The 27,848-nt window shown below is 46.6% G+C and overlaps 1 protein-coding gene across 2 annotated transcripts in view; it reads right to left on the bottom strand.

Annotated features, from left to right (window-relative positions):
- Positions 1-12,230: 12,230 nt before the first annotated feature.
- zeb2b (zinc finger E-box binding homeobox 2b) overlaps positions 12,231-27,848 on the bottom strand; it is a 77,383-nt gene continuing 61,765 nt past the window's right edge. Inside the window, exons 4-10 of one of the 2 annotated variants that reach the window (XM_053417190.1) lie at positions 26,915-26,983; positions 24,624-24,812; positions 23,437-23,651; positions 20,359-20,467; positions 17,987-19,986; positions 16,163-16,343; positions 12,231-14,447 (exon numbers count right to left, since the gene is read on the bottom strand). In XM_053417190.1, coding sequence (XP_053273165.1) covers positions 13,876-14,447; positions 16,163-16,343; positions 17,987-19,986; positions 20,359-20,467; positions 23,437-23,651; positions 24,624-24,812; positions 26,915-26,983 — 3,335 coding nt within the window. In that variant the 3' untranslated portion in view covers positions 12,231-13,875. The remainder of the gene's footprint in view (positions 14,448-16,162; positions 16,344-17,986; positions 19,987-20,358; positions 20,468-23,436; positions 23,652-24,623; positions 24,813-26,914; positions 26,984-27,848) is intronic. The other variant, XM_053417191.1, reaches the window with a different exon arrangement.

The following is a 27,848-nucleotide window of genomic DNA, read 5'->3' as shown; positions in this document are numbered from 1 at the left end:
GTGTGTGTGTGTGTGTGTCCTCTCAGCCTGAATCATGCTGATCACCTCTGATATGCTGCTGCCCCGTGGCTACACTTGCCCTGTTTAGGCAGACACAAGAAGACACCAGCTTATATCATGGTCAAAGACGTCCAGCTCTGCAGTTTCACCGTGGAGCCGCCGAGCTACTGGGCCCAGTTTAAAAAGAAGTTGATCCTGACCTGACACAGATGTTAGTTTTACGTTTATAATGGATTTTTAGAGGAAAGGGGAATTAGAAGCTGGTTTTACAAATAAGAGCAAGCATTAAAATACAGGATTTCCGAATCTGCATGAGGAAAATAATAGAAAGATTTGAAAAAATAGAGATATAAAGAGCGATGAGGGCGAATTAATCATTAGGAGAAAAACAAGGGAAGGAAAGATTAAGAAACGACAAAAGAAAGGGGGATACACAAAAGGAAAGAATGTGGATCAGACGGAGAAATAGAAACTTCTCCAGGTTTCCGACATGGTGACAAAGGAAAGGGAACAGGGAGATCATGTGATCTCCTTGAGAGCCACTAATGTCACAATGCTAACGCTGCAGCTCTGCACCGCCTCGGAGTCCACGTGAAGTGCTCTGGAGTCGGGAGCAGTAAACTTCTCAGCCAGCGTCACTCTGACTTCCTCTGATTTGTTTGCCCCGTGGCTACCGGCGTCCTGTATCGGCCGAGACAGGCAGGACGAGAGCTGCCCCCGAGTCCATCCACCCCCCCCCCCCCCCGCTAACGGGTCACATCACACGCCGGTGTCACTCGCTCGTCCACTCACTTTGGACCTGACCCACTTCAAGGAGTTTGACCACCACCACCACCACCGTCTTCATCATCATCATCATCATCATCAGCATCACCGTCCTCCTCTCTGCCTCGGCCGATAGAACCTGACACGCTGCAATCTGAGCCGTGGTTAATTAAAGCCTTCATAGGCGATCAGAGGGAGCAGGGCATCGTCACCGACAGCAGATTGATGCTCGGCCACATCTCGCAAATGAGGGCGTCGGGGCGTTTATGAGAAACAGATCATTGTGATGAAGAAACTTCTGTGACAAACTTCTCCGGAGAGAGCGTCCATGTGTTCGGGGGCAGGACGCTCAACAGCGGGCACGGGTGAGGATTATTGGTGGTGGTGTTTGCGTGAGGGCGCGATGAGGGAGAAGAGAGGGGCTGCAGATTCAAAACGAAGAATAAATGGAGTAAAGTTTCTTTTGGGTTTGAGAATTCAGGCGAAAGGGAAGAAGAGGATAGAGCATCTCAGGCCGCTCTGCGATAGAGTCGTCCGCCATCTCATTGTCGCATCTCGTGTGACACGTTGGCCAAATGTCCCGGCTGCGTGCGAGGTCCGAGTGCCGCGCAGACTTCCTCAGCACACATGGTGGCGGCACCCTCACCCCCCCTTCGCCGCCTCCCTCCACCCAGAGCATCTTTCCCTGGAAGGTTCCACCTCACTTTCGCCCAGGGGACAAACGGGACGCGTTACAGTCGGACCGACTTTGTTACAAACACTGCGGTCTCACTGCTAGCACACCGGCTGGGCCCTGCTGATAGCTAGTGCCACTGCCAAGGTGGGCCTGAAACCACACACATACACACACACACACAAACACACACACACACACACACACACACACAGACAGACACACACAGAGTGCTACAAACTCCTCCAAGCTAAGCTCCAAGGATGGAATGGAGACCTGCACGAGGAAGCCAAGTACATGTCGACCCTAACAAGAACACAGCTTTTTAAAATATGATGTCATGTCGTGGTCAAATGTGATATTTGCAAACTACGTTCAGCGGCTTCGTTTTACTGATTTCACCCAAAAACACAATAAACACGTGCAGGTAATGAGGCTGCTCTGGTGCCACATTTTTTCAGATTGTACATTTCAATGATGGCAGATTAAATTCAGGTCTAATAATCTCCACGGGCACTGACATGAAAAGATCAAATAGTGCCGAGGCAACTCAATACAACGTAATTAATCTTTCAGAAAGAACAAAAACGACGTAATTGGTCCGGAGCGATAAGATGCAGAGCGGGAGATAAAAGAGAGAAGTGGCTGAAATTGAAAATGTCAAAAAATGCAGAACTTATGGTGGGTTAAAATGTTAAGATATTAATAAGCAGAGACTCTTGATGAATATGCTACAGGAACTACCACTGAGGAGATACATGTGCAGAATAAAATGGTGAAAAACAAAAAATGGAAAAACAGGTGAAAGTAAACGTCTGCTTCTGGATATATTCAAGTGTTTCTGGAGTTCTCTCTCCGACCTCATCTTCACGCGAGTCGCTTAACTGGTTGCACCAATCACCCCCGAGGCTTTTCTACCCGCGAGGACTTCCTCCTGCATTCTTTACATTTACATTCATGTACTTGTAACATGGCGGATATACTGTTTCTCTCTCCCCGAGCACAGTCTTCACTTTCGGTCGAGAAAAAAAAGGAGGAAAAAATGTGAGGCCTCGCGTTTGAAAGGGTTTCAGAAGGAGATTTGGATCTTTGGTCGCTGGAGATCGGCAGTAATCAGAAGCGGGTCTTTGTGGATGAAAAAAAAAAAAACACACACCCAGAAAACACCCACACAAGTTCACATGGCTCTCCCCTTCCCTCTGCCTTCCTGTGCAAATTTGGACATGATTACAAGTGAGAAAAGCCGAGGGGGGTCTGGCTTCACGGCGGAGATGGAAGTGTTTTTGTGCATGCATAGTTTTGCATGCAAGTGTGCGAGCGAGCGAGAGAGAGAAAGACCCCCGCGCACACACACACACACACACTCATGTACTTCAGCCACACAAAACATACAGTCCCAGCAACGTGGAATTCCAAGTAGATTTAATATGCACAGTTGAACAAATGGCATGACTCGGAAAGCCTCCAAACCTCTCTTTGGAGGTGGAAAGCCTCCTGTAAGTACTTGAACAATGGCATTTTGCTGGTTTAACATACCAGTTATGACTGAATAATACTTTCACGTGAGTCTTTGATTTCAAAAAATTGCAAGGCAAACCTAAATTTTGTACAGATTAAGGGTTGTTCAAAGCTGCAGAGGGACGGCGGTTCATTTTTTTTTTCCTTCCTCTTTCTTCATATCCTCTTCCCCTCCACCTTTTAAGTCGCCTGAGTGGCGAATCATTACACTTCAAAAGTCCTGGTGCTCGCTGTAAAAAGCCAATCATTAAATAAAAACTCAGGGAGGAAATACACCTAATTACAGGCGGACAAATGCACATAATTCTCCTGTTTCTTCCCCCCCCCCCTCCTGCAGAGCTCAGAGATGCTTAAAACATGCACGTCGTCAACCGTCCGGGGGATTAGAACATACAACAGCTCAAGTGCTTTTCACTTTATGTGTCGAGGTTCTTGCCGCCTCGGAGAAGGAGAAAAATGACAAAAACTAATTCCGCAGAGGACGGGGAGTTGTTGTCGGGTGTGTGCGGAGGCGTTTGGTGGAAAGTGGCACAACCCGAGTCTCCGAGACGCAGACGGTGAGACGTCGTGGCCAAGTCACCTCCTCGGTAAACGCTGTCACGGAGAGAAGAAAGAGGAGCAGCGGTGAGGTGATACTTCTGTGAGCAGCCTCCAGATCCCAGGAGAACTTTGCCGCGACAGTATTTTTTGTATTAATGGCGGATCACATGACTACCTGCAAATAATTGACTGTTTTATTTTATGATAACTGGTTCTTAGATGAGTTTTCAAACCAGTTAGATCTCCCTCCACCCCCTGGTTCCTCTGGTGTCTGATGAAGAGCCTGGTGAACAAGCTTGTCCAGCCTCCTGACACCAAACCCTGCAGGACGTTATTTGTGTCTGAGCTGCTCCTCTGCTTTCTGTGACTTCAGTGTCCACAGTCAACACAGGAGCAGAGTAGGAGGCCTGTGTTCTGATGAGGTTTCCCCGAGTGTCTCTGTCAGCTTCGGTAAATCCTCCTGAAGCTGATCTACTCCGGCTCGTGCTTCTTCTCGGTTCGAGGGCGATTGTCTCAGTTTTTGATTCTGAGGAAATCTCCGGCACTGAGCTCCTCTTTGAGCTGCCGGATCCCCCCCCCCACGAGGCCTCTCTCCCTCTGGGTTCCTCGGATGCCGTCTCCCTCAAGGTTCTGTTGTCCACGTCCATTTTGATGTTCGGAGCGGCAACTCATTTCTCTTAGGTCTCGGAGCCTCTTCTAAATGCCTCCTCAAGGCCTCTCTATGGGCTGTGTGGTTAGAGGAAGACGTCCTTTAAGCAGATCTCTGAGACGAGCATTGTCTCTCATTAGCTTCATTGTCCTCCTGGAGAGGGAACAATTGACAGCTGAGACCGACTCGTGATTGGTCGAGCCTGGCTGTACCTCGGCTCCACCACCACCATCACCACTGTATTGACTCTGCCTGCAAATGACGTCCAAACCAAGCACGCACCTGATAAATGGCTTCAGTATTTGTACAAGTGGGGGAAGTGGAGACGAGTCGTCCATCTTTATTTATATTTTTAATTAAACGTCGGCCAAACAATGCATCCGTTCCTGAACTCTTAAAAAACGCAGTCTGAATATCACATTACTGATTTCCTCCACGGCCCATTAACCACTGAACTCCTAAAAGTTCCCCTTCCGCCATTACTCTTGTCCCACATGTTCATTTTCTTAAGATATTAGGCAATTTAATTACAGTTAAGAGCATTAAGGAGCAATTTTAAGTATAATTTGCAGTTCATGAACTGTTTTTGAAAATTACTCTTAATATAATTAACTTCTGTCATTAGGCCTAATCCCTGCAGGCTACAGAGCGAATGTTTCCTTTAAGAAATTACATACATGTAACGCTACAGTCATTCCTTTTCAGCAGGAAGGTTGGACTGCGAAGGTTTGTCTCCTCCACGGAGTAATTATCTATTTCCAGTGAGGGAGTACAAAACAGTGCTAAGTCCATTAATGGCGGCAGCGAGCCTCTCTGGCATGAATAATCATAAAGCAACCAAAACAATAAAGGCAGTTGGCCTGTTCTGAAGACAAAGGTGCACAGAGAGGGAAGGACACATTTAAAGTTCATTTGCTTGAGAATTTAGGGAAAAATGCCAGAAAAGGAGGGCAAAGGGCAAGAAATCATGGATTCTTTATGAGCACATTAACCCGGCGTCCAATTGCTCTGTCTCCTCGTTCTCTGGTGAAGTATACCGCTTAATTAGAGCAGATATTTCCTTGTCGAAAATACTGGGGCCCAACGTCTAATTAAATCAAGGAGGACAGTGGCGTATTAGTGATGGGAACGCCCAGGCAGCCATCCACCATCGACCATGATGCCTTCATAAAAAATGCATGCCGCTCCCCGAGACGGGAAAGCTTCTAATTTACAAGAAAGGAGAGGAAGAGGCCTGGAAATGCGTTCAGGGCAGCGGCTCTCAGCGGGGCGAGGCTCGCACCTTGACGGGTAAGTGATGCTTTGCCTAACGTCTCCTCTGATGAGGTTAAGGACGTGTCACTTTGTCTTTGGCCGGGCTTTAATCAGGCTCCAGCCGGCCCTCTGGCACGAGCCGCGGCTTCGCGGGGCGTGTAACTGACCGGTGATTTAGAATGATATGATTACACCTACACTGGCACGCCGCACCGCAGTGTGAATTAGCCCCCCCCCCCCCCCCCCCCCCCCCCCACCTCTAGAATATGTGTAATGAGCGATGTTCCCTGCTCCCAGCTGGGGCCCCGTGGGCTCAGCCATGAGCCGGCATCCTAATCAGCCGTCAGCCCCAAAAAAGCCGCTGTTGCCGGCGCATTAGAATCTGTGTTTGTGCATATCAAAAGATTTCCACAAACGCATTGGCAAAACACATAATCACTTACCCCTCAGAGAGAGAGGCGTGGGGGGGGGCGGACTGACAGAGATCATTTCCTGTGAGTTCTGGAGGAAATCTCAGTCGTCACGGAACAAACTCACAAACCGGTGCTCGTCATGTGTCGGGCAGACTGAGCCGGTGCTGAGGAAGAGGAGAGAGGATCCAAATAATAATAATAAATAAAGACAACGTGGAGCTTTGGTGGTGATGAGCTGAGGAAACATCAGGAAATGACCCCCGAGCTCAGCAGAGAACAACCTGCAGCCACTTTCTCAACTCACCTGAGGAGCAAATGACAAGAGGAGGAAGAGACCTCGTTTCTCCAAAGTTATTATTCAATATTAACATGTTTTTACTGGTTCTCGTTGGGCCTAGTTTGTTTACTCTTGGCCTCTAAATGCAACAACAACATGGTTTTGCCAAATGCTTTGTCATTTCAAAAAGTTTGGTTGAAGACTGCAGGGCCCTCAACGTCCCTTGGATGCTCCTGACTGCAGCTCACACTCATAAACACACACTCACAGCCCAATGTTATATTTGGGGTCCAAACAGCTGGGATTCAAACTTGTAACTTTCTAGTTAGTGGACAATCAACTCGACCTCCTGAGCCACAGACGCCTCTCAACACTGTAGTTAGGAAGAAGTTGTGGCAGGAACTCACAGAGGCGTGTGTGTGCGTGTGTGTGTGTGTGTGTGTGTGTGTGTGTGTGTGTGTGTGTGTATGTGAGTGTGTGTGTTTACCATGCCTCTCGGTTCCTCCTCATGTTCTTCGACTGTTCTTTCCTGAGGTTCCTCACTCGACCACTTATCTCTGATAAACACAAACAACTGAGGAAAGACAGAAATCAGCAGAAAATTGACCTTAACAACAATTGATTCTTCAACTGTCTTATCCAAAGAGAGAATATCCTCTGCTATGGTCTGTAAATGGTCTGTATTCAGGTTTTGATCAGCACTCAAAGTGACTCTCCATTAAAACTTGCCCAAGGACACTTCAGCACACAGAATGAGGAAGGCTGGAATCTAACCGCCGACCTTCCGGTTAGTGGACGACCCGCTCTGCAGCCACCATGTACTTGTTGGGAAAAAGAAACTACTACCACGAGGTGTCTGTGTCTTTTTTGGCTTCTCAACAAATTGGGGTGTAGGTGACTACTCCTTCAGTTTGAATTCAAACTCGGTTTCATTTCCATTAAACATTCAAACGTGTCGGATTTGCTTTGCTTTGTTTTGGACGCATCACTCGTCGATCTTTCCCAGAGCTCTGCAGGCGCCTGGTTCGCCGAGACCATACCATGACGCTGCTTGTGCCAAACGTGGCGGTTCTTTTTTTTTTTTCGGCGGGAGCGGGAGCATAAAAACGATGAATGCAAATTAATAAAATTCCACGCGGGGGTGTTTTCAGAGCTGTCCAACATCTCCACGGTGCACCGGGCCCCCCGCGAGCACCAGGGCATTGTTGTCTTTGTGGCGCTCGGCAGCTGCTGTATTCACTGGGAGAGGCAGCATCGCGACCCCGTCCCAGTAGACCCACACCGTCACCCCCGGTTCACATGTCAGTCTGCGGAGAGTAGGTCCTCAATACATGAGAACAGGAAGGTGTGGTAGAGCCTTGTTCCCTAACCCTAACCCTATTTTAACAATAAGTGACCTTTTGCTTCAAACGTCACCTTCCCACCTCCTCTGAATTGCTTTTAAGTTTTTTTTGCTCTTGGAAGTATTTTGGATTGTTTATGTAAAATACAAAAAAAAAAAAACGTTGATAAAGAGCGAGCGCCGGGCTTGAAGCTCATGTTGAAGAAAACAGATATTCCTGCGTGTGCATAATAATAATAATAATAATAATGCTGAGCAAAGCAGTAAGTGGTGGACAGGACTCAGTCCAAACCTAATGCAGTAACGTCCCCACATTAAGCGATGGATGAGTTTCTTTTATCGTCTTCTTCCTCCGCTCCCTCCTCTGTAGCACCACTGGCACCGGCCCGGCACCACCTGCCACGGGGCTCTTTTCGCCGCGGCCAGAATGAACAGCTGGCCGCTCTTCTGACGCTCTGATTGGCTAATCCCTGCTGGTCACTTGTGCTTTTTTTTCTCCCTGCGTGTCATTGAACTTTCTCTCTCCGGTTGCCAGGTCCGAGGAGTGTTCTCTCTCTCCCCCTCTCTCCCTCTCTCTCTCTCTCTCTCTCTCTCTCTCCCTCTCTCTCTCTCTCTCCTCTCTCTCTCTCTCTCCCCTTCCTCGTCTTCGCCCAGGCCCGTCCTTCATGTGCCCTGCGTCTGGTCCGGGTGGCATATGGGGATATGTAAATAATTTAATGAGGTCAAAAGTGTGAGTGCATCCTCCACTTTCCCCAAACCCTCCCTCTGTGGTACCACCGGGTAAATAAAGTGTGTTCTTACAGTATTCGGGCTCGAGTGTCGTCCCAGAACTTTCCTCTCTTGAAGTAAATTCATCGTCTGCAGGATTTAAAGTTGTGTTGTTAGTCGTCAACATTTTAGGAAGAAAGAGTTTGAGTAGAAGCATCTCAGAGACTCACTGTGGGGTTGCCAGGTCCCTGCGTCCAAAACCTGCGTTCTCCGATTTTCATATGGCAACCAGCGCAGAAGTGCCTTGTGGGAAGATACACTGAGTCAAATGATGTGGATTTAGCATTAAAGAAATCACCTGGGACAGATGTGTTGATAGTTGAGGAACATCTGGCTTTAACGTGGCTCTAAACTCCACCTGAATCCTGCAGATAAGTGAATTTAAAGACACCCGGCCGTATTATAAAGGTTTATATTCGGGGACTGGTTTACATCGTGTGTTTCCTTGAAGGCTCAAGAAGGTGATGACACAGTTCTTCGCTGCCTCCTCAGGTGCATCTCCACACTTGCTTTTACACATCACTGCCCCCGATGGTCAGTTAAACCAACCGAGAGGAAACTAACCGAGCCCAACACTAAACTAACATTAACCCGACCAGAACCTGAATATCATTTCAAAACCCATGTTCTAGAATGCATTCATATGCAGGTCTTAATGGGAATGGAGGAGCAGGCCCGTTCACTGATGTTCTGACCCGAGCACAGAAACATTCACAGATTTGTTATCCCTGCTCACAGAGTCAGAACAGAAACATTGGCACATTCTGCTCCAGATTTCAGTCCATTATAGTTTTGTTATCAAATGAAACCAGGAAGTGCCGAGACGCTTATTGGCGTCTTCGGAATTTCGCGTAGACTCAACAGGACGTCAACAGAGAGAAAGTGGCTCAGAACAGAAAAGAAAACAACTGAAACTGGTTGATAAAAAATTAAAAACAACACAAAAAATAAATAATCACTCTGCGAATGGGCAAAGGAGAAAGAGGAGAACAGGTGAAGCACACGTATGGAAGTAATTTTTTGACCAAGGACAAAATGTATCCAAGTGAATAAGCTTAGGAATTAAAAGTGGAGAAAAAGCAAAGAGCTGAAATCCTTAAGGTGAGGAGAGGAGATGGAGCCTAATGAAGAATATCACTATCAGTTTCTTCTTCTTTTTTTTCTTCCTTCTCATTTCAGGCACTGATCTGTTCCCCGGTGCAGCTCAACTGACTGCACCGTGGAAAAAACACACTCCCCCCCCCCCCCCCGGTTTGCAACCAAACCTCAGACCTATTTTCACTCACTGGCCTCCGACGTGTTGTCATGCTCTATCACTCTTATTCTGTGAATGAAAGCTTGATCTTTTTTCCCCTTACGTCTTCATTCCTTCTCCCTTTTTCCATACTGTAACCCCTCGTGCTTCCGAAAGCACATTTAGACGCTGGCTTTGTGTTTTTCATTTAAAAAAAGCGGCATAAACACAAAGTTGAGTTGACAACCGAAGGCAGCGGCGCCTCCACCGCAAGAAACATCATCTGATGAGGATTTCTGTCTCTCGGAGGACGGCGAGCGCAGGTAGAGGGAAGAAGAGGACGAATGGAACAAGACAAGAAATAGTGTTTCCAATGCGAACCAGTGGATTTTACTACTAAGTGTATCTGTGGAGGCAGCAGAGGAGCCCCAGGCTAAACACACACTTAGCTTTGGTCTATACAAGGCCCTGCAGTGAATCATCAGAGCTCAGCTGTCCAAAACACACCACCAATCTGGCCCAGGCATATGGCTGCATGACACTCGTATGAATTTCTTCTACACACTCGTGTTGTTGTTTTTCTTTTCCGGTTGGAGACGTTGCACACGTCAGAGCAGATCACCGTCACGTAGAAACAGAAAACAAGCAGGTCTGCGTATTCAAATTGCTCCTGTGTAAAACAAGTAGAAATAAATACTTGATTTGTGTGTGTATGTTTTTGTTTTTACCTAAGACGTATGATTTAGTGAAAATGGAAACCTGGATCTAGACGTTGAGTTTATTAAGTTTGGCGACTGATCGTCTGATTGACAGTTTTTGATATTAACCACACAACAAAATCAATGGTCATGAGGCTTGATTGCAATTAGCGGCGGTTTTCCAGAGGCCGGGGCTCGTACTCTGAGCCAGTATCGATCAGGAAGAGTAAGACTAAGATTGGATCAGCTTCAGTATCGGCCTCTATCCGGAGAGTGACGAGTGGGATTCATCCAGACAAGAGGAGAATAAATGAACTGTGCGGCGATGGAGGAGTTAACAGAGGCTGGAACACTTTTATGGAACGTCCTTATTTTGTACCTTTTTGTTTAGTTTTCCCTCGAAATGAACTAATAAATGTAATTCCCCCCCTCTCTCTCTCTATCTCTCCCTCTCTCTCTCTCCGTGTGTTTCCTAATTCAGCGTTTCCATCTCTGTGTGCATTTCTCCGCGGTTGCAGGAATATTTCATCACACCCGTCTCGAACTTTGACCTCTGCCGCTCGTCGCCTGTGAAGTCGGAGGCCGGTCGGACCGCGGCTCTTTTCTCGGCCAGTCTAATAGATGTGAAATGTAAAAAGCAGAGGAAGGTTGAAGATTCCTCCCTTAATGATAGCGATGCACTCCGGAGGATTCCCTCCTCGGCACGCCTCGACACTGCCGCTCATTTTTCGCATGTGTAATTGTCCGGGAGGTTCGCGGCACATTATCAGATTCATCAGCTAATCATTTAAGACCCTCTCTCTTTTATCTACAAGATGGTCTGCGAATGATCCGATGGCTCGCCGATCGATGGGAAAATCGGAATATGCAAAGTGCGTTCTGATGTTTGGCATTGCTCAACCTTTCGCTGCTTTCATCTCGGGCCCTTTTGATGTTGCCTTTAATCTGCATAACGCAGCGTGAGTGGCTAATGGAGTCGAGCGTCTCCTTCAGCGGAGAGAGGAGTCCGCTGCTGGAGTCCACCTGTCAGGCCGGGGGAAAGTTTCAGGATGAGATATGGAGGAGAGGCGAGCGCGGCTAATGGCCGGAGAAACTACTGGTCCCGGGTCTCGGAGTGAGAGAAGTGCAAAGAGAGTCTCAGCGTTGCAACTCCAGCGGTTGTTTCATCATTGACTCTCACGTTGTGTTTTTGAAACCAAGTTTGTGCGTTTTGATTTGTTATTTGATAAGTTATCCCTCAGGAACACGGAGATTTTCACTTTAAAACGATTATAAAACAAAGAAAAGCAGCAAATTGTCCCATTTGAGAAGCTGCTCTGTTTCTTTATAAATATCTGAGTCAATTAAATTCTTTCAATTTAAATCATTGATGCATTCTCACTCAGATGAATCAATATGTATCATTATAGTCCCACTGTGATGTGAGCGGAAGGCGCTTTAATAAAAGCAAAAAACATTGATTTCACATTTAAAGGTGAAGTCTGAACCATTTCTCCTTGTGTTTCTCAACATGACCAATAACAGTGAAAACACAAATCCTCACAAATGTGTCACATATAGTTTCACTTAAAATATAATGATTTTCTAAAAGATCATTGTTTGCAACAGAAATTATTTAAATAGAGGAAACTATTTCCACTGGTGGATTAATAAACATGTAGGACTGTAGCATTTTCAGTAGGAGGACGAGTTCAAATTAATTCCAGTGAACATTTCTAAAATTAATTCACCAACATTTTTCCTGTAAATGCTCTACTGTGTTTTTGTGTCTGGTGAAAAAAAAAAAAAATTACAAATCCAGGTGAAAAAGTGTGGAATACATTTCTGGTTTGGAGTTTATCATCTGAATGAGACATAATAAGCAGCCGGGTCAATTCCCTTTGATCCAGTTCGGAATGTGAATTGAAACTGTGTGTAATTAACATAATAATGAGAAGCAGAGCTCCGTCCTCGGCGTTTCGGTACAAACTGGAAACGAGAGGAGAAGGATTTCCAGTTTGTGTCGTTCTGTGGAGAATGAGAAGTGACTCGAGTCCGACGATGCCAAGCATAAACCTCACAGTTTGTTTCCTGGTGAATAAACATGAGGCTCCGAGGGGTTTGGTACTCTGTAATTTGGCTACTTTTATTCGAGCAGGGTCATTTTCAAGAGAAATTACAAATTAAGAATTCAATAATACTTTTACAAAGACATTTCAGGAAAGATTCTTCTTCAGTCATGATATCATACATAGTATTTAACAGTCCCTCTTCATTTTTTAGCTTAAAAAAAGAAACAAAGATGAAGAAAGTGGAATTTTTTCAGTCGAAAATACAGTGTTTTCACAATTGTATAAAAGTTCCCAAATTTGGAATTTTCCAGTAACTGGAAAATAAATGAAATAAAATAAAATAAGATTAAACTTCGCATTTCACAATGTTTCAAAACACAATAAATGCTCTCTTTACGTAAAATTTGCCCCTATGATCGACACCATGTTCCTTTTTACTAAAATATATCTATATATTGAAGAACTATAGTACTGTACACAACAGTATGAAATAAATAAAATTAGGAAATATAAAATGGGCCACATAAATAATGTTTTTTTTTTTTCAACCTACAAATAAAATGAATGCAATTTGCTGTTTTCAAAATAAGATAAAAAAAAAATGGTTTGGTGTAATACTGACAAAGTTAAAAAGAAAAAAAGAAACTGAGAAAACATTGCACAACATAATGTAAACTAAGGAACTGATGCCTATAAGTCTTAATACTGACACGGGTGCTTCAAAGAACAACGATGAACCATTTCATAATACTGAAGCTGGTGAAAAAAAGTAACCTTCCTTTTACACAATACGAGGGTGGCACTTGCAGAAAACACACAGGTTAAAAGGTTTGCATATAAGGCTTCTTTTTTCTTATCAAAAACACCTTACAAAGGCTTCGTCCTTCATTTTTTCTCTCCTCCCCCCCGCCCCTCCTCCCCCAAATACCATCTGTCCATAAACTGTATTTTCCCTTAAAACGAAGGTCTCTTTCAAAAATTCATCCTCTCCAAAAAAAAAAAATCCCCTCCGGGCTCCTTCGTACAGTCTTTTTTTTGTTTTTCAAATTCCTTCGTGTGAAGCAGATTCCAGAGGCCGGAGCAGTGTGGCTGGAGATGTTGGTGACCGGGCGACAGGGCAGAACTAAAGACGACACCGCAGGAAGGGAGGTGACAACAAAAGGTAATATCGAAGGACTGTAGCGCAGACACTACTGCTCTTTTTCCAACACTGTATAAATATATACATAGGCAATACTTTTTATTATTTTTGTTCATGATTATAGAAGCGGAGTGCAATTTGTACAAGTCACTAGTTGTGCTATAAATACTATGGAACACAGGGGTTTATTTGAGGAAGTTAGCACCACACATATTTTTAGGCCTTAGTACTGTACATTTTTTGAAATGTATTCATTTATTCATTGTTCGGTTTGCATAATGCAGCTTATTTCACAAACCCATGCCTCCCTTCCCTCAACGCCTCCTCCGGATTGATTTTTGAGTCCATGTCGTGTTTGGCAGACATCTCTCCCCCCCTTCCCCGAGGAGTCTGTCAAAGAAAGCTTCCCGGAAGCTTCAGGCACGTGCACGTACAGCTTAAAACGGTGTTTTAAACCGAGCAGGTAAGAATACTGAACCGAAAGTGTGAAACTTAAAACTTTTAAGATTGGGAAGCTTTTGAAAACGCCGCCGCCGCCGCCGTCATCACAGATTACATGCCGTCTTCCATCGTGTCCTCGTGATCCGATTTGGTTTCCGTTTTGCCGTCCAGCGAGCTATCGTCCATCGAGTGCTCTCCGTTCTCCTCCTCGTCCCTCAACGTGTCCGGGTCCGTGTCCATGCTCTTGATCTCCTCCTCCTCTTCCTCAAACTCATCCTCCCTCCGTCCCATCTTGGCGTACGTTCCATCCACTTCCTTCCGTCCCTCTCTGATCCCTCCGTTCACCGCGTCGTGCCTCAGTATGGCCTCGCGCTCGGCCAGCTCCGGGTAACCCTGAGGTGTCATGCCCTGCAAGTAGGCCCGGCTCATCAGCAGCTCTGTGGGCTCCAGGTGGCCCTTCTCACGGGCCTCCCGCTCGGCAGCCTCCCGCTCCTCGGCCTCCCGCTTGCAGTAGGAGTAGCGGTGGTTCATGTGCTGCGAGTAGGAGCCCGAGTGAGAGAACCTCTTCCCGCACTTGTCGCACTGGTAGGGCTTCTCCCCCGAGTGCAGCCTGGAGTGCTCGATGAGATGGTGTTTGTGTTTGAATGCTTTCTTGCAGATCTGGCACTGGTGCGGCCTCTTGCCTGTGGAGACACAAAAGAAGAGAACAGGGAGGTGAGTCGCCCGCCTCGCTGTAGTCCTGCTGCTACAGCAAATTACACAAGTCAGGAGGAAAGCAAAACGTTGAAGGGAAAAACTGGGATGAATTGGATGGCATGGAGCAAAATGACATCACGGAGCATTAGATCCAACTTTGACTTCCGACTTAGGGGCTATTTGTTTATTCAAATTGCGAACAAGATGAGAAAGTGCGCTCGCATTCACGGGCCTACATTATGGAAATTCCCTCCCGCGGTTAAAGCATGGAGAAACTCCACCACAACTACTTATTCTAGGCCCGCGTGCCCTGCTGATGGATGCAACATAAATAAACTACTGCAAAGCAAACAAACAGAGGAGGCGCGACTAAAGGAGTAAACAAATCCGGGATGGGCCGGAGGACGGGGGGGGGGGGCTGCGAGGGGGTCGCCCTGCTTATCTCCGAACACAATTCAAGTTCATGGTGACGCCCGGGCCTCCGTTAGGTTTTTGGGTTTTGGGTTCCTCCGTCTACCAAATGTGACGGGGAGCTTGGATGCCGAGGCAGAAACTGGAAACCCAAGCTCGCCACAAGGGCTGAGATGGTTTTATGACACGAGGCCATAAACTGTCTGGCTAAATCAATGTCCTCTGGCTTGTTCTGTGGCCGCCCGGCTGCTTTTACACTGTTTACTCGTCACCTGCCTTTGTTTGCCACAGCTAATAAGTCTGATCTGGGCTCTGCTCTCTCCCTCACTGCTGCTCGACACGTGTGGAAATATGGCCGCCCCGCTCACACAAATCACATGACTCCCCCCTGACACTCGCGTCCCACCCGCCAACAGGCGTTCAAGCGCCACTTCTGTCCAACATCTGGCCGCTTCGCCTGCACTTCTGAGCCTCGTAGTGTTGCTCAACACAACACGCGGCGACAAACACACACGAGAGAGAGAGAGAGAGAGAGCGCCGTGTCCTGAGCGAGCTGCAGGGGGCGACGTTGAGATAACGCAGCCCTTTTTCTTTTGCTTGTTTTAAAGAGTTCGCCACGCTGTTCCGACGGTGCGCCCCCCTCCCTCCCTCTTATAAGAGACCAGATAACATGAAGGCTGCATAAAGCACTGAGCGCTCAGGCTACAGATAGCGGATGAAATAAATGATGCAACCCAGAGAAAGAGGATCTCTGTATAATAACTATAATGAAAGACTTGTTATCAGCGCTCTGAAGCTTCTGAGCGCTGCTCTGGAGATCTGATCTATCTCCAATAATGGGGCCGATAAAGGCATTAGGAGCCTTTTGCTGGCTTTATACATCGAGGTGAATTGATGTGTGTCTTTTGAGATAGCAAAATGGTTAATACAGCGGGATATGATTGGAAAATAAAGGGTACAATCACTTGAAAAGCTGTAGTCTCCCTACACCTGCATTAATTACTGACTTTAAGAAGAACACACAATGCTTTTAAAACACATCACACGTTTTTAAATAACTGTTTGAAATCAAATCAATGGCATCTCAATCCTGTCAATGAAGAAGCACGTTACATATACAACTGAAGGGTTAAACAGAGAAAGAGAAGAGGGAAGGAGGGGGCTGGGAGGGAGGGGTGGGGGGGGTGGGGACATGTAATAAGGGTTCATACTGAGAGGATTTTGCAAACACAAACATTTAGAACAAAAAAAAAGCATGGGGTTTAAAATAAGGGTCTAGAACAGTATATACCTGTGTGTTCATATTTGTGTCTTAGAAGGGAACTGCTCTTCTGGAATGTTTTGTCGCACAAGTCACACGCGTACATACCACTTTCGGTCTTCTTAATCTTCTTCCGCGACAGACAGGAGTCGGGGTCTGTCATGTCGTCCAGCCCTGACATGTAATCTTGTGTACCGTCGAGCAGGTCCCCCTGTTTAAAGAAGAAACCACAAAACAAGGGAGAAAAAAAGAGAGAAAAGACAAAAGAAATAACAATCAATTTGCTGCTTGATTCATGAAAATACTGTTATTTACTCATAAAACAAGACAATCATTTTATATCATCTTATGAAGCATAGAAATTAGTTGTTGACATGAGTCTGTGTCTAGAATATCAGGTCATTTATGGCTAAATTTGGGAGAAGAACTTCAAAATTCTTAAAATAACTGAGTATATGTCAAATAATATATAATATAAAGCTCCTAATTATTGTCACTATAATAAAACGGTAAACTGCAGCCTTCCTCCCAAACAATCCCGCTCTCGTGAATCTTTAACCGCCGGCACACGCCACCATTGATTTCTTATAAAACTTTCAGCTGAGGAATAAAATCTGTGACATAACGCCGTGTTGTAATTTTGGTGGGGGGGGGGGGGGGCGTTAATTCGCTCGTTTCCTTTTAAACGTCTCTTTTACGATGAAGATTAGACCTGAAGTCGAATTGATGGGGAACGATATCAGAACATTCTCCAAACAGCACGAAATGATTCAAATCAGAGGGCGCACCTTAACGGCCAATATTGAGGCACCACAGCTTTTCTTTAATAATTGTGTGTGTGTGTGTGTGTGTGATAATGTGTGGACAGCCCTGCACTGTGTTTTAAGAAGGGGCCACTATCACTCTGCAATCAATTTGAACTAAACGCCCCGTAGCTGTATTTTTAAAATCTAATTTAATAACTTAGAATAGGAAACATTATTAATACTTTTTTTTCCTCCCTTCATCAAAATGGTTCCCTCTATGTTAAACAGCCCTTAGCATTCACTCGTAATGAACATGGAGACTGTGCATTATTAATCCACATGTAGGAGCTCATTTTGGCTGCGGCTCTCTGTTTTAAAATGCGGCAAAGTTGCGACGGGGACATTTTCAGAGAAGTGCTCCACGGCTGCGGGGCTCACCTTTGTCATTTTCTTACAAAGGCCTTTCACCCATATTTAATAAGCAGATATCTGGGTTCAGGCCCGAGCCGGAAGACGTCTGGAGTCTGGGAAGCGTTAATGTATTCCACACACAGCGGCAGAGACATTTACAGAGGAGAGTGGTAACAATTAGAGCTTTGCTGAGATTAGATTCTAAGGCCGCTGCGTCGTGGTGTTTATCTGAACCTGATGCTGGTGGATGTTTTATTTGCGCCACTGTTTTTAGGCTCAATCTGCATTTTTCTCAGGGTTGAAAAGTATAAATTGATAAACTAGGGAGGGATTGCGGGTTAATCTTTGGCTTTTTGAAGAGTAATATGTTTGATTAACCTAATTATTTTCTGCACCAGCACTAAAATAGTCCCCCCCCCCTTCCATCCCAGGCTGATATCCGTGTTATTGTATTACTGAAATATCAATTTTAGGCTAAAATGTCCCCTGTCCTCCTTGACACCTCTTTCTTTCACCCCTGGGCTCTTGTCGCAGATGTTTATCTCCGGTGCCTCTGCCAGCTCGGTCTACCTGAGGTGAGCCTGTCCCTCTCCTGACTCTGAAGTCATTTTCAATTAGCACAGAAATGAGTTCAGATCATTTTTGGGATTCTGAGTGAGCCTGGGGCTTTAGCAAAAACCACAGGTGGCTAATTTACCTGGAAACCTGGTTTCCGCTGGTACTTTCTCCTCTGCTGCATCTCGGCAAAGGTGGCCGCCCCTGCTGCGTAAGTGTAGGCCATGTGTGGCAAGAAGCCCATTTGATCCATGCCCGGGTAGCCCCTAAGACCGGGGATGCTGGCCTGCATTGGGGGCATGAATGTGGCCGGTGGGAAAGCGCTCTGGGGCGGAAGTGACGTGTACATGGGTTTGCCAGCAAACGGGTTCATGCCGAAGATGGGGCTAGTGCTTTTTTCTAGGTTTCCGTTGTTGGTCGAGCCTGAGAAGTCCCTCTTGAGATAGGCCAGGTTCAGAGGCTCTTCGAAGTGCTCTCGGGGAGACGGAACGCTGTTGTGGTCGATGGTAATACTGTTGGCTTTAGACCTGCTCTTGACAGTCAGTGCGTGCTTGGGTTCCTTCATGAGCCTGGGCACGGAGAGGTCCAGTGGCTCGGCCTGCAGGTCTTCTGACGTCAGGCTGTTTGGAGTGTAGGAGCTGCTGTGGGAGTTTTTGGAAGATGTGGAGGACAGGTTGAGCGGGGACGGGGTGTTGCTGCGGGAGTGGTCCAACTTCTCGCCCGCAGGTTTGGTGCTGCCGCCGAACTGGTGGTTTTTCAGATATCTCAGCGAGTTGTCACAGTTGTTGACGTTGTTGTGGAGCTCTGCTATGGAGGGGGACGTGATGTGGTCAGCAGGTTTGATAAGTGAAACAGGTGACCTAGCTGCCCTTGAGTCTTTTGGTGGAGTGTGGTGGTTATTTGTTCCGACAACCATGTCAGTGTGGTTCCTGTGCTCTAGTGGTGGGGTTCTGGTAGTGGCGTAATGATACATCTTCCGCTGATCGAACCACTCCCTGACAAATTCCTGAGGGAGGCCGACCGCTATGGAAATCTTGTGCAGCTCCTCCGAGTTGGGCTCCATGTTCATGGCAAAATACGCCTTCAGCACGGACATGTGGTCCCTGTAGGGGTTAATGGGCCCAGTAAATCCCTTCTCGGACAACATGGGGGAGGTTAAGTGGCTGTTCTTCTCCATGTACATGACTGGTTTGTTGGGCATCAGGTTCTCACTGGGCTGCAGCACAGCTTTGATCTCCTCGTTCATATTACACAGGTAGCGTTCGTGCTGATGCAAAGGTATTGGCCCGGTGAAGGATTCTTTGCAATATTGGCAAGCGTAAGGCGTAAACATTTCCTGCACCTTCTCCTCCACACTTCCTTCAAGCATGTGGTTGGATTTCTCTCGTTTGATATTGCTAATGTGTCTCTTTGAGTCTGTGGTCAAGCTCTGGAGGCAGGCTTTGGCTTCGTTCACTTTTTCTAACGTGTAGTCGATGATGCTTTTGGTGGCGCCGTTGTGATTGACGAGTGGAAGACCAACCTGAGCCCCAGACAGTGCCAGTGCCTGTTTCTGCTCTTCCACCTGGGACCCCAGCTCCTTCATGTAGGCCTTGAGCTTGGAGAGCTCCTCCGGCTTGCAGTCCATTTTCTGCCTGGACACAGTGTTGTCCACGATCTGAAGCACCTTCTGCACCTCACTCAGGTTGTTAGCCAGCGGCCCATGGAAGCCCAGGAGCTGAGCATCGAGTCCGGCGATTCCGAGGTGATGCAAAGGGCTCTGGCCGGTCGAGTTGTGGTGGATCCCTAGTGGGCTGTTCCCTCCCATGCCTCCGTTCATGAACGGAGCTCCAAATCCATGAGACGCCATCATCAGCTTGTAGTCGTTGAAGTCAAGGGGCTCGGTCTTGATGTTCATGTGGTTGTTGTGTTCGGGGTGGCCGAGCGGCTTGCCGTTCTCCAGCTTTTGCCTCAGCTGGGTGATGGCGGAGTTGGTGGGCGAGGAGGAGGCCGAGGTCGGGGAGGAGCCGGTCTTCATGTTGCTGCGCATCCTGCCATTGACAGCAATCAGGCCAATGCACTTTTTACTGCTGATGTGGGAACTGTATGAGCCCGAGTGGGAGAAACGCTTCTTGCAGTTGGGGCACTCATACGGTTTTTCACCTGAAACAAAAAAATATATGGTGTCAGACGGCTTATACAAAAAATCATAGGCTTATATGAACAATACAATCAAGCGGGTTGCTTGTATTTTACTGTTGAACATAACTCAACATGGACATTTTAACAACATCTGAGCAGACGTGCCAGGGTCAGCTCAATATCTAATTTGACAAAAAGGCAAATCAAAGTTCTTTACATAAGGCAAAGGAAAATACTTTTGGAAATGTAATTAAAGTAAAATGAAATGAGTTCAGTGTCCATTAACAACAGGGAGGGTCCAAAAAAAGCCATGAGGAATTTCTGCAGATTCATGGCGTTCTTAAATCATGTAGATGAATATTCAGAGGGGGGGGCAGATATCTGGCCACTCACCACTATGAATCCGGAGGTGTTCCTTCAGATGGTGCTTGTATTTGAAGGCCTTGCCACACTCGGTGCATTTGAACTTGCGGTTGCTGGCGGCTTGGTTGAGCATTTGGTGCTGTGAGGGAGACAGAGGGAGAATCCAGGTTGAAATAAAAACGCACACATATCTTTGAGGTGAGAGTTCAGTAAATAACCACAATTGGTCGGCATGACAACAAACAACAAGCCAAACGGCTCCTGTCGCCAGCGAAGCGTCTTGGCTTCCTCCTCCCGCCTCCGCCGGGCGACTACAGGCAGCGGCGGTGATAACAGAGAGAATCACATACTTTTTAATTTCCTGGCTCCTCAGCCAAAGGAGGCATGCCTTTAGAATTTGGCAGCGCAGAATAAAAAGAATAAATGAAAAGAGACTTTTTCTTTTTTTTTACAGCGTTTCCCCCTCATTACAACCAGCGATCTGATCTGCTTTTCAATTAATTTGGGCCTAATCAGTCTGAAAGGTATTCAGAGTGGTCTGTGAGCGCTCTCGCCCTGCGTACCTGTATTCACAGCAATTTGAATTACACTTTGTACTTTTTCAGAACAGCCTCAAATGTCTTTCGGTAGTTGGGGCTTTTTGAAAGACCTCAAATGTCTCTTTAATAATCTTAGGATACAGAACAGAGCATATAGGCGCAGCCTTGATTCACTGTTCAAAGGTAAACATCAGTTGCAATCCATCAAATTTGCAATTCAAACAAGGCCTGTTCTCTGAAAAGGAAAAAAAAGAAAATAAGAACCAGCAACAACAGCAACCCTGGGTGTGTAAACCTGGCTCGTCACTCATTAAACCATTAATTCCAAGTGGGAGGTGAGCACGTTAAATGGTTAGTAAATAAAAAATAAATCAAAAAAAGAAAGACCCATTTTCTGTAGAGCTCGCTAGGGGGAAAAAAATATGGCGACTCCCTCCTCCCAGTTCAGCCTTGACAAATGCTGGGGTGTGTGCTGACTCTACCCACATTCCTGGGGAGACAGATGGTGGCGCACAGGACACTGGGAGGACTGGGAGGAATTGTTCAAACAGCCCCAACCTTCAAAGATCAAGCGGGGAGAGTCGGGGGCCCCGCCAAGCGCCGGAGAGGGACCCCACTGCTCGTATGTTGCTGAGTTGCATAAACAAACAGCAACAGCTGCTTCAGGGCCCCCACCTCCACCACCATCCCCTTAACTTCCCCCCCGAGGACCCCTGCCCGGTAAAGTTTAGTCTCGCCACCACTGCTAATAAGACACAATCGCTCCGTGCTCTTAATTGTGAATGGCACCAGCAAAATGCTCCGTCTCTCCTTCATGGCTCATTGTCGGTGCGAACGCCACCACCGCTGATTGTGGGCGGGGACCCGACTGGATGTTTGCATATGTATAACCTCTAATTAGTCATATTTCAGCTAAGTGCTTAAGAGGAGGAGGAGCATTAAGGCTTGTAAACATACAAGACAGAACAACATGGCACATGATTACCTATCAGGACATTATTCTTGATGTTAATCTGATTGCTGCCGAGTCCTCCTGTTAGTTAGTTGTTAATTGCCAAATGTTAATTCTCACATAAATACATGCTCATTTAGATTTTTTCCTCATCTTCTAAACACGGTGAGGTGGAAATTATGTTTTAACGTTCGTGGTTTGGGGGTTTGACTGAAAGGACAAAGAAAAGAGCGCCACCTACAGAAAACCTGCCACAAAGGATTCAGAAGGAGTGAGACATCACCTCCATCTCAGCTCGAGGATTACCGTTTTAAACAATCCAGCTAATTTACAAATCAAGATAACCGGCTTTGTGGCAGGACCCACGGCGCTTGTATGGCAGTGTTTGGCTGTGGCCTCGACTCTGGAGGGGAGCAGCAGCAGCAGCAGCATTGTAATATGAGGATTGGGACGGCGGCTCACTCGGCCGGCCCATCTGCTCACGTTTACACCCAGCTGGTAGATCAGGTGAAAGTGCTGGCTGCTGACATCTGATCAAATCAGCCCCAGTCTGAGCCTGTCATCCTCGCTTCAGAGAGCACAGCCCCCACGACCTGCGACTGAGCGCTGAGATGCATGATATCATCTGGGATCGGCTGATTTCTTTATGAGAACACAAAATGTTCTAGTGGTGCTAGCGGAGGAAGTCAATGAAAATATTAAATAAGGTAAAAGTGACTTTTCTTTCCTTGTGTTTATAAAGGGCACAGGTAATTCAAATCTTGACTTAGAATGTAATTTAATACACAACACATTTGTTTGTTTCCTGGAGTTTTCCAATAATTATCCAAATCACAAAAGTAGATTGAACTTCAGGTCATTTTTCAAACAAATCCCTCGGTCATAATCCTCCTTTAACGCACAAACACCGACTCCATCGACTTTAAAATGCACTGCTCCGATTTGACTTCACTCAGAAGTTGTAATTATCCCCCCGATGTGTGAGGAACTCTGAGAGCATGCAGTTTTTCTTTTTGCCACAATCTATTTCACCTCGCATCTCCGACTTAAAGCTGACGAGCGAGTTAAACGCCCGTGACAGCTGGGTGATTTTTTCACCTCACAGGACTTTAAGGTGATTCATGCTATCCGCTCACACATTCAAATTATATTTCAGACATGTTGGATATAAATCGCTCGAGAACGTTCACGTCTACACAGATGTTTATGCAGTGCATGAAATTAGAAGCGGGGGGGGCGGGGGGGGGTGGGTGGAGTTTGATGGAGTACTACGTCTGCAGGCTGCACCAGAAGAACATTAAAGGCCAGGAGTGAAGTGAAGTTAAGGAGCTGATAAAAATTTCCAAATTGGAAATTAACACAATCATTCGATCGTGAACATGAGACTGGAAAATCATATCAGGGAGGGCCATCAAAAAACCATTTAGGGCCTCAATTAAAGTTATTACCATTAAAGGATCTGCATCTTCAAAATGCCATGAAAAATTAATAATGATTGCCAATCAGAAAAAAATGATCTCTTCTCTGAGGGATCAGAGCATATTAGAAGTGAAATGAAATATGGGGACAGGAACAGGAAGAGGAGGGGAACAAAAATCATATTTAAACTTGGCTCACCTGATCCCTCGCGGGCTTGTGTGTGGCCATGTGCCGCTCGAGCTGAGTGCGGTAAGCAAACGTGTAGTTGCACAGGGGGCAGGCAAAGTTCTCCTCGTTCTTCTCATGGCGGTACTTGATGTGCTCCTTCAGCGATGTCAAACGCTTGTAGCCCCGGTCGCAGTAGGGGCAGGTCAACAGTTGGGCGAAGGCATCTGGCGTTCCAGGTGGCAGGTCTGCACGGGAGACAGCGGGAGGAGGAGGAGGAGGGGGGGCAGAGGGGAGGAAGGGGAAGGGAAAGCGGGCCAAAAGGTCAGCGAATCAATGGCAGCTAACGGGCGGGCTGCCCAGAGTGGTATGGGAGTTATCTCTGCAATCTGCTCCACATGAGAGCCTCAGTGTCAGGCTGGCATCCGCTGCACTACGGCCTCCTCCCGACTCCTCACACACACACACACACACACAAACACACACACACTTGTGCAGCACTCGCACTACACACTCAGTCAGTTTCCTCGACATAGTAGCAAACATCATGACACTGCATGTACACAAACACACACACACGTAGAAAGTTGTACGCGGAGAAACTCGCCACACACGATTTTTTCTTGCAGCTTCCTAATTGTTTTAAACTTTCCACACTTTATTGCAATTCTCCCCAACGTGTTCGTCGTGTCATGAAGCTTGAATTATGGGCCCGTTCCAATTCAACCCCCCCCCCTCAGTTTTTTTCCTTTCGGGGGCTTCGGAGGTGCACTATCTGATTTCAAGCCCCTGCCCAGCTGTTGCTTAAGACTGTAGGTAAACACCGAGGCATCCGGCGAATCTGTGGGACCAACAGCTGCCGGGTCGTGTCAGTGTGAAGAGCTGCTGCTCGGCTCAGACTTTCCTTTCTTTCCCTTTCCTTTTTTTTTTTACCTCGCCTGCTGCTCTGTTACTGCAACACTCGGGCTTCAAGTTCAATATCACCACCAAAAGGGTTTTGAATTTTATATTAAAAGTCTGATAATGAAGTATCATTCGATTATTTGGTATGACAGTGCCAGTGGGGTTCTTAAGGAACATGTTAGATGTTCTATGGAAGTTTGAAACAAGCTGCCTTTGCTCTCACAGACGCTCACACCTGTTCTTTTCCTCCCCCAGATATTATTTGGTTGCTACATCCACCTCTGACCCCTCCCACCTTCCCCTCGCAGGATTCTTACCGTTCTCCTCCGGGCCAGTTGCCTCCGGCGTGCCCAGGCGGGACAGCTCCTCCGGGGCCTCGGGGTAGATGATGGCGGTGTCGCCCCGCTGCAGGTATTCTGCGATGCTCACCACGTGGCTGTCGCCGTCGTCCAGCTTCCGCTTGGAGAAGAAGTCCTCGAACTCTGAAGTGCAATCCACGCTCTTGACTGAAGGGGAGGCAGGGGGGGAGAGAAAGGGAGAGAGAGGAATAAATTGGATTCATTTTCTTCTCCAGAGAAATGTCTTACAGGAGGATATTGGGAACATCTTGGTGGAAATGCGATGAGGACAGCCGCCCTAACACATTACAGCAGTGCTTTGGGGAGAATACATCTGAATTACTGGGTTTGCTTGTCACGCCATGACGGCTAAAATAAGAACTGTAACTTAATCCGGCCAGAAGTCAGAGATAAGGCGGCTACCATGAGCTGCTGAGGAGCAACGTGCAGAAAAACTTCACTCAAACTTCAGCTCATTTACTCATGACAGAAAATCTGATTCTCTGTTAAGGGCTGTAAAATAAAAAAAAAAAAGGAGAGACGCTCATACAAGCAGAAGCCGGAGTTAATCGGCAACAGAGCCACGTTTCCTCGTATCGACTTTCACATGTAAGGTCAATCAAGAGATTGTGGCTTTTGTTGATTCTGTGTTGAACAGATTATCAAGGCCAAACCACAAACCAGCGCGAAAAAAACAGAGAGAAAGAAAAGACAGAGACGTGCTTTTTGCCATCGCTGGGCGGAATGTGTCTTAAGCCAGCCAAAGTGCTGAGGCCACACAATGCGTTTTCTCAAATTATTTCCCAGTCCCCTCTCTTCAGGGAAACTCTTAAGCTGCAGCGTGGAGATAGCTGCCTCCAAAAACAAACCAGAGCTAAAAGAAATCAGCAGCCTTCATTAGTCAAGGGGATGGCCGACTTTCAAAAATCACACACACACACACACACACACACACACTGTTTACATCCTAGAGATTCTGGAGGCTGTTTGGCTACGTGAACCACAAAAAAAAAAAGGAATGAAGCCTCATCAGACCTCAGCCCCTGTTAATGAGGCTTTTAGAGCGTGAGCCAAGGTGAGGTTTAAAGAGCGATTTGTTCGCCCGTGATGACTCCTCGGCCCAATTTGCGAAAGGTCAAGGTGGAAGATGTTCGCTTGTCAAAAATGGCACCAAAATGTCATCGGTGCCAATGGATTCTTTTGATAAGCGTGATGGAATCGTTTACCTCGTTCTCATTAGATGATCCGTCGGGGTTTTTGAAGACGGCTCGGCTGATTGTAAGAGACTCATTGTTTGTTTTTTTATGGTTGTGTAAGATGAAGTGCTGAGTGAGGAGGGTGTGGCTCGGTGCGATCACTTTTTGGATCGGGGATCATTCGAGCAAATAGAGCGAGAAACTCTTTCCTCGCCATCGCCTTTTTCTTTTCGAGTCTTTCCGGATGAAAAGTATAAACCTAACGTTATTCTTTTAAAAAGGAGAAATGGCTTCTCTTTCAGCGAAAGGGAGGAAATCACCTGGATCAAAGTGTGCTCGGGCACCGGGACGCGATCAAACTCCTCATCTCTCTAAATGGAATCATATGTCATGTAGTGGCTGCGAGCTTCTACAGTATTGTTTCAAAAAAGTCCTCTAAGCAAAATGGAAAACATTTGCTCTGCTTGGATTTTCAGTGAGCGAGAGAGAGAGGGAGTGGGGAAAAAAGTAAAAGTGAAGTATAAAACACCACGAGCACAAAGTCATAGTAATTAGAGCTGAAGGGGGGGGGGGGGGGGGGGGGGGGCTCTGAGGCAGGGCTGCGTGGCATTCTGTGGGGTGAGTTTGGTTTATTCTAACAGCATCCGGGGCCAATTGTCAGGGTGGCCAGGATGATATCATGGAAGGGAGGGGGGGTGTGGCTGCAAATCAGCTTTGGTGGCTTAATGAAAAATGGCAGGTAGGCTTTACTCCCACCGGGAGCAGGCGACAGGACGCAGACTTACTAGGGAAGCTAAAAAAACGGCACGTGTAATCAAAGGTTCCATAAATCAGAATGCACTTCCAGGGATTTGTCTTTGTTGTCATTGTGTCAGCGGGACACGATTCTCCCACTAATTGCAGATTACTGCTTTGGGATGTCATTGTTTTGTTGTTATTTAAAAAAAAAAGGTGGTAGCTGACTTGGGGTCAGATCCCACAGGGAAGAAGACGGTCAGGATAAACATGTCCCACAAGAGAAGAGTGGAAACACACAACAGCAAAACACAAATTCAACATCTTGAGTGGACTCACCTGTACCGTTTCCAACTGCCTGCAAAGTGGTGTCAGGCCCCATGTTGTCAAAGTCATCTTTTATTTCATCTGCACACAAACAGAGGAGAGAAGAAAGAAAGGGGGGATGAGCGGGTGAGGGAAGGGAGGGCGAGTGCCTCTGCGTCCCAAAGCATCAAACGCCGACAATGAGGCGTTTAAGACGAAGGTATATGGAGAAAGCAATAAAAGGCGTCGCTGTGCATCGTGGCACGCCGGCAGTTTTGTTCGGCATGCCTAATGAATGCTATCATCTGTGCCAGACAGTGACTTATTTACCTTTAACATGACAACAGGCGACGGGGGAGGCGGAGAAAGCTTCAATCGCCAAACAGAGTGATTAAATACAACGTGGAGCACATCCACCTGAGCAATCACAGAGCTCCAGCCAACACGCAGCCTGAGCTTATTACTCCCCGGCTGTGACGCCGCTGCAATCCTCCGCATGCAGGATCACGCTCGTTTTATCATATGTCACTTGGTGGATGCTTTTATCCGGCGCGTTGCATTTTTTATTTCCCTTTCTTTTCTTTTCTTTTTTTTTCCATTCACCGCAATCCCTGGCAGAGAGTTAACGTCGTTGCTGCTGACAATAAGAATACAAGCCTCGACCACAAATTAAGAGTTTTAGTTGCACAAACATCTCTCAGGGGCAGAGCCGCTCGGGAGGCAGAAATAACCTCATTGGTCGGGGTTAACCTCAGGTGGGAGGAGACAAAGAATTAATGCTTTCTGGTGGAGAATGAAACAGTTAAACCGGAAAGCTATTATTTCAAAGCCCCTTTTTTTTAGGGGTTTTAATCCTTAAAAGATCGAATTGCAATTGAAAATACACAAGGAATCCTTTACTTTTCCAAACGTGGAACACTCTTAGACATAAATATGAACATGTAATACTGTATTTTCACTGATGGAT

Source organism: Pleuronectes platessa, chromosome 24, assembly GCF_947347685.1.
Source record: "Pleuronectes platessa chromosome 24, fPlePla1.1, whole genome shotgun sequence".
Lineage (NCBI taxonomy): Eukaryota > Metazoa > Chordata > Actinopteri > Pleuronectiformes > Pleuronectidae > Pleuronectes > Pleuronectes platessa.
The sequence above is the reverse complement of the archived record's forward strand: the minus strand, read 5'-3'. Positions and strand labels throughout refer to the sequence as shown.